The sequence below is a fragment of the Carcharodon carcharias genome, chromosome 26 (assembly GCF_017639515.1).
Source record: "Carcharodon carcharias isolate sCarCar2 chromosome 26, sCarCar2.pri, whole genome shotgun sequence".
NCBI classification, from domain to species: domain Eukaryota; kingdom Metazoa; phylum Chordata; class Chondrichthyes; order Lamniformes; family Lamnidae; genus Carcharodon; species Carcharodon carcharias.
In genome coordinates this window covers 6,119,351-6,133,712 of record NC_054492.1, presented here as the reverse complement: position 1 = coordinate 6,133,712, position 14,362 = coordinate 6,119,351, and the positions used below count along the sequence as shown (strand labels likewise).

The window sequence follows — 14,362 nt, the reverse complement described above, 5'->3', positions numbered from 1 at the left end:
CCACATTCCCTTGTGGATCATTCAACTTGGAATTAGTTGAAATTCTTAATGAAATATTTGATCCTTGCCCTGAATTTTCAGTGGTGTATGGGCTTCTCAAAGAAGAAGCAGCATTTAAACTTAGGGCTCCAAGAAATCGGGGATGAGAAAGACTGAACCGAGAAAGTCATGGGAATCAGGATGTGGGGAATTGAGCCATAAATCAGTTATATAGCTTCTCACAGGTTGTTGTTAAATGGACAGCCAACTTTCAGCGCTGTCAGGAGCAGACTCTAGTTTTAAATAATTCATCCATTTACTGCTGTCATTGTCCATCAATTTGTACTATTCTGTTGGGATAAATAAATCTTCTTAGTTAATGCAGAATCTAAGCAGAGCTGAGTTAAGTGTAGTTCCCTGTAGTTCTTGCTTGGCTCCACTCTTACCTATAAAATCATAATCAGAGCATCCCAATCTCCCTGTCCCCCTGGCATTACCTCTGGACACCCACATAGATCTATCCTTGAGCCTTCCTCATCCTTGTGTAGATGTTGCCCTTGTGGTGATACCATCCGAATGTATGGTGTCAGTTTTCACTGAAGATGCCAAGTCCAGCCCTCCACCACCACTCTTGATCCCTCAACAGCTTGAGTTGTCAGGCTGCTTTTCCAAAATCCAGCCTTTTATGAGCTGCAGTTTATTTTCAGTTATCCATTGGGAAAACTGAACTCATCGTCTCCAGATCCAGAAATACACTCTGTACCCTTGCCATTTTTGTCAAATCTTTCTCTGGCCACTTTCTCAGTTTAAATCTTATTGCTCCCAACTTCAAACTGAGCTGTTGATCCCACACCTTCTCCGTCACTGAGAACACCTATTTCCATATCAGTGACGTCAGCAGTCTCTGCCACTGTTTCAACCCATCTGCTTCTGAAAACCACATTCCTGCTTTTATAAAGGCAAAACAATGCGGATGCTGGAAATCTGAAACAAAAACAAAAAGTGCTGGAAAATCTCAGCAGGTCTGACAGCATCTATGGAGGGAAAGACAGAGTTAACATTTCGAGTCCGTATGACTCTTCATCAGAACCTTCTGAAGAAGGGCCATATGGACTTGAAACATTAACTCTGTCTTTCTCTCCACAGATGCTGTCAGACCTGCTGAGATTTTCCAGCCCTTTTTGTTTTTGTTCCTGCTTTTCATACCTCTAGACCTGACTAGTGAATCTTCTCCTAACCAACTTCCCATCTTCTGTTCTCCATAAACTCCAGTTAACAAAACTCCGCTGCTCATACCCTCTCCCAAACATGGTCAAACATTAGTCTGTATTAGTCACACCTTCTCCTCCCTCCCAGAAACATGATAGGGTCCCCCTTGTCCTCGCTTAAAACCCCACCAGCCTCCGCATTCAAAGGATCATCCTCCGCCATTTCCACCAACTCCAGCATGATGCCACCACCAAACCCATCTTCCCTTCACCCCCCACCCCCCCCCACCCTTGGCGGCATTCCATAGGGATCGTTCCCTCCGGGAGACCCTGGTCCACTCCTCCATCACTCCCTACTCCTCAACCCCCACCTATGGCACCTCCCCATGCCCACGCAAAAGATGCAACACCTGCCCCTTCACTTCCTCTCTCCTCACCGTCCAAGGGCCCAAACACTCCTTTCAAATGAAGCAGCATTTCGCTTGCATTTCCCCCAATTTAGTCTACTGCATTCGTTGCTCTCCTCTACATTGGAGAGACCAAACGTAAACTGGGCGACCGCTTTGCAGAACACCTGTGGTCTGTCCGCAAGAAAGACCCAAACCTCCCTGTCGCTTGCCATTTTAACACTCCACCCTGCTCTCTTGCCCACATGTCTGTCCATGGCTTGCTGCATTGTTCCAGTGAAGCCCAACGCAAACTGGAGGAATAGCACCTCATCTTCCGACTAGGCACTTTACAGCCTTCTGGACTGAATATTGAATTCAACAACTTTAGATCTTAAACTCACTCCTCCATCCCTGCCCCCTTTCCGTTTCTTCCCCCTTCCTTTTGTTTTTTCCAATAATTTATATAGCTTTTACTTTTCCCACTTATTTCCATTATTTTTAAATCTTGCATGCCCTGCTACTCTTTCCACCCCACCCCCACTAGAGCTGTACCTTGAGTGCCCTACCATCCATTCTTAATTAGCACATTCGTTTAGATAATATCACCACCTTCAACACTTCTTTGTTCTTTTGTCTGTGACATCTTTTGATTATCTGCTCCTATCACTGCTCAGTTGTCCCTACAACCACACACCCACACACTTCTCTCCACCCCCCCCCCACCCCCCAACCTTAAACCAGCTTATATTTCACCCCTTTCCTAATATTCAATCAGTTCTGTTGAAGGGTCATGAGGACTCAAAACGTCAACTCTTTTCTTCTCCGCCGATGCTGCCAGACCTGCTGAGTTTTTCCAGGTAATTCTGTTTTTGTATTAGTCTGTACTCCTTAGTTTATAATGGTTCCTGGTCCCCAAACATGTCAAATTTAAATTTCTTATCCTTCTGATTATAGCCTCGCTCTTCCCTGCCTCTGTAACCTGCTTCAACTCTAAAACTGTGATAGAAATCCATATGCCAATCCTGGCATCTTGTGCACCTTCAGCCCCCATCCCCACCATTGGCAGCCCTGCTTTCAGCTGTGTAGGCCATATGAATTGGAATTTCATTCCTCAAAGTCTTCCCCTCAAATCCTGCCTTTATTCCTTTGCTGTAATTTACAGAAGAAAAAGAAATGCAAACAGCACAGTGAAAGATAAAAAGCTCACAATAAATCTTTATCAGAAAGTAGGACAGGAAAAAGCTGAATCTAAAGAGAAAATTCAATCGTTATTGCAAATTGGAGTTAGTGGCAGATCTGCTGAATGGTAAACATGGCAACCATTTGAGGTAAGTTGCTAAAGCCATTTCTATGATGGATATTGGCTATAGAACGTCTTAAAGCAAATAGCATGACTCTTTACTGAACCTAAGCTTGAGGAAGCTGTACTTCTCCAACATTGCCAGATAGGCAGGCCTGTGTACAATATAGCCCTGTCTGTTTCAGACGTTATCTGATATTCCTGTTATCTCTTGTTTATACCTCTTCACCAAGTGTATTAATTCCAGTGACATAGAATGCTGAAACAATCCTTATAAAACTTAGAAAGATAAGGTAGAAAAAATTCTACTCTGCACATGTGAAAATATAACTGACTTTGTAAATGACTTTGTAAAATGGACTAAAGTGGATTGTACGTGCTGTGTGTGGAAACAGGAACACTGCAGTCTTCCCCAGCAAGCGTTAGTGGCTTGCACTTGGAATAAAAGCCAGCACACACTCGATGCAATAACATGCACTACTGCCTGGGAAGTAGTGCAGGGAATTACTGCAATGCCAGGAAGGGAGAGAGCTCAGGAACGGATGCTTTCCCTGCTCCTGTATGCACAGTTCCTGTCTCCACCATGAATAATGCAAATCTTGCGTGAACTTTAGCTCCAAAGAATGATAAAGAATTTAAATTATACTGGCAAAATTTATGTTGCCTGCTTCACTAATACATTTACCATTTTATCACATTATAATAAATGAGCTGGTATCTATAGCCAAAAGTGCAAAGTAAAAATTGCTCTTTAGTCTCCTTCCTAATTCACCATCTTAATAAACACCAGTGCTCACCCAATTCAGTTCACTTTGCATGACATTAAGGAACGTTTGAGTGCACTGGACACTCCATACATGTTGCCCACTTCCTACGAATAAGATGATTTTTTAGAAAAAATCACAACATCTCCAAAGATCAGACAAGCAGAACCTGCATAACATCCACACCTGGGCTGGCAGCCATGAAGTCATATTTGCACTACTACTTAAAAAAGGGATCATTTCCACCCTGAAACACGTCACTACCTGCTCCTGACCTTTCACACTGAAACATGGGAACAGGAGTAGACCATTCCACCTCTTGAAGCTGATTAATTAAGTCGATTAAATTAATCAATTAAATTAAATCAGAGCTGATCTATACCTCAATCCCATTTATTTGCCTGTGCTCCATATCCCTAATACCCTTACCTAACAATAACTGGGCTATCTCAGTCTTGAAAATTCAATGCCCTCCCACCACCCTCCCCCCAGCATCCAGAGTTATATGAAGAGAGAATTCCAGATTTCCACTAACCATTGTATGAAAAAATGCTTTATGATCTAGCTCTATGATTACACCTCCTTATTCTGGATTTCCCCAAAGGAGGAATTTGTTTCCCTGTATCTACTCTATCAAATTCCTCATTTCAAACAGATCACACCTCAGCCTTCTAAACTTAAGGAATAGAGGTCAAGTTAATACAACCTGTCCTCATAATTTGACCCCACTATTTTTTGGTAAATCTATAGTCTAACACTTCCAACGCTCATATTTTCTTCCACCACTGAATCCTCAACATACATAATTTAAGGGGCACCATTGGCCAGAAGCTTAACCCTGGGATTTTTCATATCAATACTATTGCTTACAAAAATAAAATAGAAACTGATTACTCTGCACATCTCCTGACTCTTCAAAGCCTCTCCATTATTTATAAACCTTGCCTGGAGTTTGGAACACTTCCCCTGGATCACGGCAGCAACAGCAACATTCAGGAATTTCAGTGCTATTCAGAACTGCTCAGTTTAATTCATTGATGCCTCTGGCACTGTCTGGCATCACTTTCACACGATGACTGCGGGATGTATGATCTACAAAATGCTCTGCAGCATCTCATCTGAATTAACCCAATAGCCTCTCCCCTTCCCATTTGATCTTTACCACCCAGAGAAATAAGAGTAGCACCTCCAGGTTTTCCTCTAAGTCACACGCCATTGCGACTTGGATATGTATCACTGCTTCTTTATTGCTGCTGGATCAACGCCCTGGCATTCACTACCATCACCATTGTGGGATTATCATCAGCATAAAGACTATAAAAGTTCAAGGGGAAGACCCACAGCTTCTCAGGACAACCATGGATCAGCAATAAATGTGAGTTTGTAAGCCTGATCCATATCTTGAGAAAAAATAAAGATGTGATGCTAGCGATGTAATACAGAATACAGAAGTGGCCTGAATCAAATCATTTTGACATTACCATTATTATCCAAGTTTTGACCAATTTGACTCCTATGTTAAAATAAATTGCTGCTATTTATTAGGATTTATTTTGCGATAGAGTGACGACTAGGTATTTTACTCCTAGCAGTGTATTATAGATAGATTGGGTCAAATTTAATCCTTGGTGGTGTAATGAAGAGAATTAACACAACATGTCTGGGTATTAAGATGTGAATATTTTTTGCCAGTGATATATTTAAGGAAGGAATTGAGCTTATCAGTCACATAAGACTTGTTTAATGGATACCAGGGCTGGGATTGAACATTTTGTTTTGGGAACACTTCCATTTTAGGACTTCAAAAACTTAAGTCCTCCAGCATTCTTGCATCTACACTAGTGAGTTTAAACTGATGGGGTGTATTTACACTTTATAACCTGGAAATTCCTATTGTGTAACTTAGCGCATGGTCTTTTTATTGAAACAAGAGGTATAAACTGGGATAGATCAGCTTAGAGATCCTATCCCATAGTTTGTGTACCCTGAAAGTTTTCTCATACTGCACAGTAGTGAACCTCCACCATATCAGTCACCATTTTTGCTGGTAATGTGGCAACAGTAATATCCGACTGCTTGTGGTGTGTCACTAATCCATGTAGCCGAATGATAACGAATATATTACAGACAATAAAGTTCATACACAGCAATGAAAGTGTAATGCCAATAGATCTGGAGTACACAAAGAGCCATGTATGAGTATGCCACACATTTCTCATGGTATAAATTGATATGGTATAACTTTCAGGCTCTGAATTTGTTTTTAGAAATGAATGAATAGATTTACAATTCATAGAATTGTAGGCACAGAGAGAGGCCATTTGACCCATCATTCCTTTTTCTGGCTCATGAAACATTATCCAATTTTTCCGTTTTCCTGTTCTCTCCTCATTGCCTGCAAGGTTTTCCTTTTAGACCAAGTTAGTGACTGATGACTATTGCACTGCCCTGTATTTTCCTCAATATCTTTCCGTAATTTATATTTGTTTGGAACAATGTACAGAGTACTGTTGTTTATTTTGGTTCTGTATCAGGTGTCCAGTGAGCCCAATCTTCACTTTGCAGAGATATATCTTTCTGAAGATCTTTCTGTGCCTGTGACATTGTATACCTATCATTGTTTACTGTTCTAAACTCCCACTGGCTATAATTCATGATTAAGAATGAGTGAAAATTTGGGATATTGTGACTAGTGGTTTATATTTTTGGAGCATTTAGGAGAGTTGTATTTTGGGCTGTCTCATTGGTTTGTATATGTAGCAGCAACTAGCAGAGGATGAATTGAGACTGTAACTCTCCATGCCCAGACGCTGCTCCACGTATAAGATGAAATGATGCACTTCTAGAGATCGTATTTCCATCATTGGTTTCTTATTTCCTTATTCTGGACCTGTTCTTCCAAATCTCAGTCAGGCACAGTTATAATACACCTTTTGCATCACTGCAAGGAGCCCTCTGCAAGAATTTATAGCATTGTAGTTGGTGTTGATTGTGTGTGAACCAGTCTTAGGCTGGTTCAGCTTCACATTGGTTACACTATAAACTATAATTGGTTGAAGCCAACTTGTTCAACCTTAAAACTAAAGTTCTGATTTAATTTGATGGGCTGCTGGACATCTCTAAGCTGCTAACACTTGGAAAGTGATGATTATGTCGTTAACTCCATGTCTAACATAAAATATTTCACCCTCAATAGAATCAGTGTTTTACCCACGTGCTTTAGTTCAATCTGCCTCTGGTCTAAGTCTCAAACATTACCTGCAGACTTAAGTTTATTGAAATTAGAAGATTGGCAGGAACCTTCATTCTCTCAGTTTGCATTTATGCTGCAAGTTTAGTGTGTGTGTAAAATGGTCTCAATGACAAAATGTAAATCAAGACTTAAGAATCAACTACACGTAGGAAACAAACTTAAATAATTTTCTAAGATAAAAGCAAAAATCTGCGGATGCTGGAAAGCCCAAGCAAAAACAAAAATACCTGGAAAAACACAGCAGGTCTGGCAGCATCTGCAGAGAGGAGCACAGTTAATGTTTCGAGTCCGAATGACCCTTCAACAGAACTAAGTAAAACTTTTAACTTAAACACAAAAAGGGCCAATCACACTACAGGGGAGTGTTCTATAGACCTCCCCAAACAGTCAGGGAGAGATTGAAGGACAGGTATGTAGGCAGACCTCAGAGAAGTGTAAAAATAATAGGGTAATAATATTAGGGAATTTCAACTTCTTCAATATTAACTTGGATAGACAAGGGCTTAGAGGGGGCAGAATTCTTAAAATATATCCAGGAGAGCTTTTTAAGCCACCATATAGAAAGTCCTACAAGAGAAGGGGTGGTGCTGGATTTAATTTTAGGGAATGAAGCCAGGCAAGTGGTAGAAGTGTCAGTGGGGGAGCATTTTGGTGATAGTGATCATAACTCAGTAAGATTTAAGCTACTTATGGAAAAAGACAAAGATAGACTGGAAATGAATGTTCTGAATTGGGGGAAGGCTGATTTCAATATGGTAAGGCAGGATGTGGCCAAAGTGGACTGGGAGCAGCTACTTGTAAGAAAATCTAGATCAGAGCAGTGGAACTCATTCAAAAAGGAAATAGTGAGGATGTAGGGCCAACATGTTCCCGTAAAGGTGAAGGGTGCAACCAAGCAGTCCAGAAAATCCTGGATGTCGAGTAATGTTCAGGATTGAATAAGGAAAAAAAGGGAAGTTTATGGTAGATACTAAGGGCTCAAAACAGTGGAAGCCCTAGAGGAGAATAGAGAGTGCAGGGAGTTACTTAAAAAAGAAATTAGGAGAGCAAAGAGGGGGTGTGAAAAAACACTGGTAGGTAAAATAAAGGAAAACCCAACGGCATTGTATAAGTATATTAGGGGCAAGAGAATAACCAGGGAAAGAGTAGGGCCCATTGAGGACCAAATGGCAATCTGTGTGGGGAGCTGGAAGATGTAGGTGAGGTTTTAAATGAGTATTTTGCATCTGTATTCACCATAGAGAAGGACAATGTACATACAGAAATCAGGAAGGGGGACTGTGATATACTTGAACAAATTAGTATTGAGAGGGAGGAGGTATAAGCAGTTTTAGCAGGTTTAGAAGTGGATGAATCCCCGGGCCCAGATGAGATGTATCCCAGGCTGCTGTGGGAGGCAAGGGAGGAGAATGAGGCGGCCCTGATATTAATTTTCAAATCCTCTCTGGTCAAAGGAAAGGTGCCAGAAGACAGCTAATGTGGTACCATTATTCAAGAAGGGTGGTAGGGATAAACTAGGGAACCATAGGCCAGTTAGTCTAACATCAGTGGTAGGGCAACCTTTGGAAACAATTCTGAGGTACAGAATTATCTCCACTTGGAGAGGCAGGGATTAATCAGAAATAATCAGTGTGGCTTTGTCAGGGATAGAGTATGTCTAACAAATTTGATTGAATTTTTTGAGGAGGTGACTAGGTGTGTAGATGAGGGTAGTGCAGTTGATGTAGTCTACATGGACTTCAGTAAGGCTTTTGACAAGGTCTCACATGGGTGAATGGTCAAGAAGGTAAGAGCCCATGGGATCCAGGGAAATTTGGCAAATTGGATCCAAAATTGGCTTAGTGGCAGGAGGCAGAGGCTGTTTTTGTGACTGGAAGCCTGTATCCCATGGTGTACCATAGGGTTCAGTGCTGGGTCCCTTGCTGTTTGTATTGTAAATTAATGATCTAGACATGAATGTAGGAGGCATGTTCAGTAAGTTCGCAGATGACACAAAAATTGGTGGCATGGTAAATAGTGAGGATGAAAGCCTTAGATTACAGGATGATATAACGAGGCTGGTTGGATAGGCAGAACAGTGGCAAATTGAATGTAATCCTGAGAAGTGTGAGGTGATGCAGTTTGGGAGGACTAACATAGCAAGGCAATACACAATGAATAATAGGACCCCTAGGAAGTACAGGGGATCAGAGGCACCTTGGTGTGCATGTCCTTGAACCTTGAAGGCAACAGGACAGGTGGATAAGGTGGTTAAGAAGACATATAGGATACTTGCCTTTATTAGTTGAGGCACTGAATACAAGCACAGGGATTTTATGATGGAGCTGTATAAAGCATTAGTTAGGCCACATCTGGATTGTGCAGCTCTGGTCACCACACTATAGGATGGATGTGATTGCACTGGAGAGGGTGCAGAGGAGATTTACCAGTATGTTGCCTGGGCTAGAGCGTTTCAGCTATGAAGAGAGATTGGATAGGCTAAGAGTTGTTTTCCTTAGAGCATAGAAGGCTGAGGGGGTGGGGGGGGGACCTGATTGAGGTTCACAAAGTTATGAGGGGCATAAATGGGGTAGATAGGGAGAAACGTTTCCCTTAGTGAAGGGGCCAATAGCCAGGGGACATCGATTTAAGTTAAGGGGCAGGAGGTTTAGAGGGGATTTGAGGGGAACAAAATCACCCAGAAGCTGGGGGGATATCTGGAACCCACTACCTAGGATAGAGGTGGGAACCTTCAAAACATTTAGGAAGTATTTAGGTGAACATTTGAAAAGCCATAGCCTACAAGCCAAGTGCTGGAAAATGGGGTTAGAGTGAATAGGTGCTTGATGACCAGCGTGGACACAATGGACCGAAGGGCCTGTTTCCGTGCTGTAAAACTCTATGATTATGACAATGACAAGTCAAATGAGACTCTGCTTCCTTCTTGAGTCAGGTGGAATCCTAATTTCCGATTTACACAACAAATATTTAGCACCTGACAGCAAATCATTACTTGGCTCTGGTGCCAATCACTGCTCATGCCAGCATGTTGTAAAGTCTTTTGTGCACAATTTATACAGGACACCCTTGGCATTGCTCAGTGTGAGTGGAAGGATCGCCGTGTTATAATAGCGATATCATCAAAAAAGATGCCAGAGAAAGTGTGATGCGAGACGTGTATCTTATTGGTTCCGATTCTGGATTCGGCAGCATTCACAGAATTATAATATATTAATTTTATATTATAACATATGATAATTGTTTTGCATTTATCATGCATTTTCTGTAAGCGTCATCTTTACTTCCTGTCACACCTTCCCTGACACTTGGTTGATAACATTGGCTGTCGCTTTAAAACATCGACGATTTCACTCGCCTAGAACAATGCCCGGGCATCTCTGTTACTTTACAACACTTTAGAGTGAATGGTCATTGATTTTTCGATCCATTTGACTTTTATGTTCCTTATTAGTAGCTAGGATAACTAAACAGTGAGCAGATTCATCACTGGCACAGTGCTGCTGTTGGCCTTGTACGGGTCTGTAATTACATCTGATCCATTTAAATTAGATCGCTTTACGCGCACTAAACAACTCCAATTCTCTCATGATGCTTTTCTGCCCGTGCGGCTGATTTGCTATCAATTGCCCATGTATCATTCACGAGAATTGCTTCATGTGAAGCTACTCTCCGGGAAACAAGGTGAAAAAGCCAATCTGTCAGGAAGTAATACAAATACCTCTCTGCTTTTGCGCTGAAAATCCTTGCTGTCTGTTAGCACCTGCTGCTTGCCCTCCTCCAGGGTGATGCCAGGCTCGCTGCAGTTGCCCACTACCCGCCAGTCCCGGGGAGAGTTTGAGATGCTGGCGATCTTGGACTCAGTGGCGCTGTTCTCCTCCGTTAGGGATTTGGATGATCTCCTGACGAACAAACTTTTTCTCAGGGCCTTGACGCGGAGACTCTCATTGTTGCTGACGGGAGAGACTTTCTCCTGCGCCGGATCCTGGATCTTCTGATCCAGTTTGTTGAGTTTGGCCAGAACCTGAGAGATCTCATCCCGGACCCCGGACAGGCTCTCCAGCTTCCTCTCAATCTCACCAATCCTCAGCACCAGCTTGCAGACGCTCATCTTGAGTTCTTCATCGCCGGGCTGGTTGGGGAGAAGCCCCTTGCCCACATCCTTGTGGGGGGCGCTGGCATTAACCGGGGTCCGCTCCGGGCTCTCGCAGCCTGATTTGGGTAGACGGGACAGGGAACCGCTGCTATTGTAGCAGGACTGCAGGAGGCCCGTGGACCCGTTCACACTCATGTCATCCAGAAATCTGAAGATGTCACTGATATCATCACTGAGAGCCTCGGAGTCCTCATCCGACTGTTTGACGGGCACTTTCTCCCCGTACTTGGGGTGATACCCCTGGGGACCCTCCTTGCACTTGCCCCGGACGGCCTGTTCGGTCTGGGTTCCCACACTTGTCTTGTCGAAGTCCCGCGGCTGTGATGCGCAGTTGACACTTTTATCTTTCACCTTCCTCTGGCTACAGTGAACGGCCGCCTCCAGCTTGGAGCTGAACTGGTTGACCGCCTGGCCCAGTGATTCCTCGCCACCCCCTCCAGCCTGTTGGAAGTAGGACTGTGCCCTGTCCATGGTGCTGATAGCCTCGGCCGCCGCCGCTGCCTGCCTCTGGCGGGCGTCGGCCAGCAACTCATCTTTGACATTGCCCTGATATCGATGAGTGTTGTGTTTCTCGCCAGAAAAATATTTTTCACGGTCCTGGACTGTGTCGTTGTTCAGACTCCAGCTCTTTAGAAGCCAAGGTGCCGGCTTGTTTGGTTTGGAGGAGAGTTTCCGGGGCTCCTGTGAGATAGTACTTGGACCAAAATAGGTGGTTCCTTGAAGATCATCCAGACTTTCATGTTTGACATATCTCTTTTCTTGGCTTGTCGATGGCATCGAATCACAGTAAGGATTGTTATAGGGCATCTCAAAACTGTTACTGAAAAAGGTGGAAAAACGTGAGCCATTTTTTCTAACGTGGGATCCATTGTCCTCATCCTCTGAGTCTTTGTCCATTGGCACCAACTTGGCAACACAGGGGAGCATGTCCTGAAGTTCGCCATTGAACACAGACCTGCCCTGTACACAGGGAGTGATTCCGAATGCTTCGTCGCTGGAATCAAATGTCCCATTCCTGTCATTCTTCCTGCTCGGGGAGTCTTGGTCGGAGTTTGAATCCTGGTCCGGATCCATCGGGAAATATGTAGTCTGCATAACACACGCCTGAGGATCGATACCGTTAAAAGTTGGGGACGTTTGTACTCGGTCGAGTGAGGCTGCCCTCCCTGTAATCTCCTCCGCCCCCTCATCCCTGAACGCGAGGAAAAAATTGGGATCCGAAGTGCAAATGAGACGCTGGCAGTCTTTACAGTCAGACGCGGGACATATATTAGAGCCTCTGGGTGCCGAATGCTCACTGCAACCCTCCGTGTGCATCGGGTCGTGGCTGGATCCAGGGGAGCGAACCCGGCAGATTTCAGTGTCTGATCGGCAGCATTCAAAAGATTCATTTTTCCTGACCTTGTGCTGGTGTCGATGAGGCAGCTTTTCCTTCGCGACCCCACCGTTCATCTGAATCAGATTAAACATGGTGACGATATCAGCGGCGATCATGATCTTTTTGGACTGGGGACTGTCCACATTGCACCGTAATTTCTCTTTGAAAAGAGTGGCTGGGAAATTCGGGTCCAGGCAGGCGGTGTAAAATAAAAGGCTCCTCAGCTTTGCCAAATGAGTTAGATCAAAGCGAGCACAAAGCAATTTACACAGATCCTGATAGGAAACCGTGCTGTGGTTCGTATCCAATTCCTCCAAGATCCGCACGAGAAAAAGCGAGTATTCCGGGGCAGCTTCCATTTTCCTCCTCTGCGATTCTATCGATTGAAAAGCAATTGATTTCCACCCTCCCTCTAACGAAATAGAAATCGAATCTTATTGTGTTACTCCGGGTTATAACCAGCTCATGTGCTTTTGTTAAAACACATTTTGAAGCAATAGATCTTTTCTTTAAACTTCCCACAAAAATAAAAGACTAAGAGAGTCTGAAGGGTCTATTACCTCTAAAATTGAAGAGCTCAGTGTTGTACATATTCCGCACATACCCTGTACATACCGTGTGCAGGTGGCTTAGCTGCCTGGAGTCCTGGTTAACAATTAATTCGCAACCAATAATACGAACAGACCAATAACTCCCAGAGAGAAAGAGCCAGTTCGTCTACATCCCTCGTCTTATTTTCTTCAACTTCAGATGCAGAAATACATCGCGATTTGCAATGAAAACGCCGAGCCTCGCTGAAAATCCATGCTCGGTCAGTTACACATTTGGAGGAAGGAGCTGTCCACAGGCAGGAGGGAGTGAATGGTGCTGAAAGGAAGGAGCTGTCCACAGGCTGGAGGTGCTGAAAGATTAGGAATCACATTGTTTCTCTCCAGCGTTACGTCATTAACATTCAATCCAATGGATCAGCTTCAGGGAGAAACATAACGAGGAGCGCTCAAAATGTAGAGCTGACAGGAACTGTACGCAATTTCAAACTTTCCTTATTCTTTGACAAACCAACCAGATGTAATTAGAAAGATCGGTACTGGAGGAATGACAACATCAAACAATGTATTCGGTGATGTTGGTTTAAAGATAATATTGGCCAGGATCCCAGCACAACTTCCACCACCCCCTCCCCACCAGCCCCCCCCCCCCCCCCCCAAAATAGGAACAGGAGGATACCATTCGGTGCCTTAAGCCTGTTCGTCCATTCAATTAGACCATTGCTGGTCAGTATTTTAACTCCATCTACATGCTTTGGTTCTGTAACTCTTAATACAGTATCACAGTATATTTACAGTGCAGGAGGAGGCCATTCGGCCCACCGAGTCTGCACTGGCTCTCTGAAAGAGCATTCCACCTGGTACCACTCCCCTGCCTTATCCCTACAACCTTGCACGTTCTCTCTTTTCAGGTAGCAATCCAATTTCCTTTTGAATATCTCGATCAAACATGCTTCCATCACCCTTTCAGGAAGTTTGTTCCATACTCCAACACCCTCTGGGTGAAACATTTTTTTCTTCACATCACATTTACCTGTTTTGCCAATTATTTTGAATCTGTGCCCTCATATATATTATTATACTTTGTCTAACAAAAATGTCAATGCCACTTTTGAATTTTTAATTGATCTCCAGCCTCAACAGCTTCTTGATGGGGAAAGTGCCAGATTCCCATCACCCTTTGTGTGAAGTAGCAATCCTGACATCACCCCTGAATGGTTTAATCCTTCTTAAGGTTATGCACCCTTCTGGACTCCCCCTCCCCCCACCAGAGGAAATGGTTTGTCTCTACCTCCCTTGTCATTTCATTTATCCATCTTAAATATCTCAGCTATCTCACAAATTAATCATCTGTGCTCAAGGGACTACAGCCTAATTTATGGAACCTGAC

At 43.5% G+C, this 14,362-nt stretch overlaps 1 protein-coding gene across 1 annotated transcript in view; it reads right to left on the bottom strand.

The window, feature by feature from the left end:
* Nucleotides 1-12,783, bottom strand: part of minar1 (membrane integral NOTCH2 associated receptor 1) — a 140,865-nt gene extending 128,082 nt beyond the window's left edge. The window contains exon 1 of the mRNA XM_041175395.1: nucleotides 10,612-12,783. Within this exon, the coding sequence (XP_041031329.1) occupies nucleotides 10,612-12,783 (2,172 nt within the window). The remainder of the gene's footprint in view (nucleotides 1-10,611) is intronic.
* Nucleotides 12,784-14,362: the final 1,579 nt, after the last annotated feature.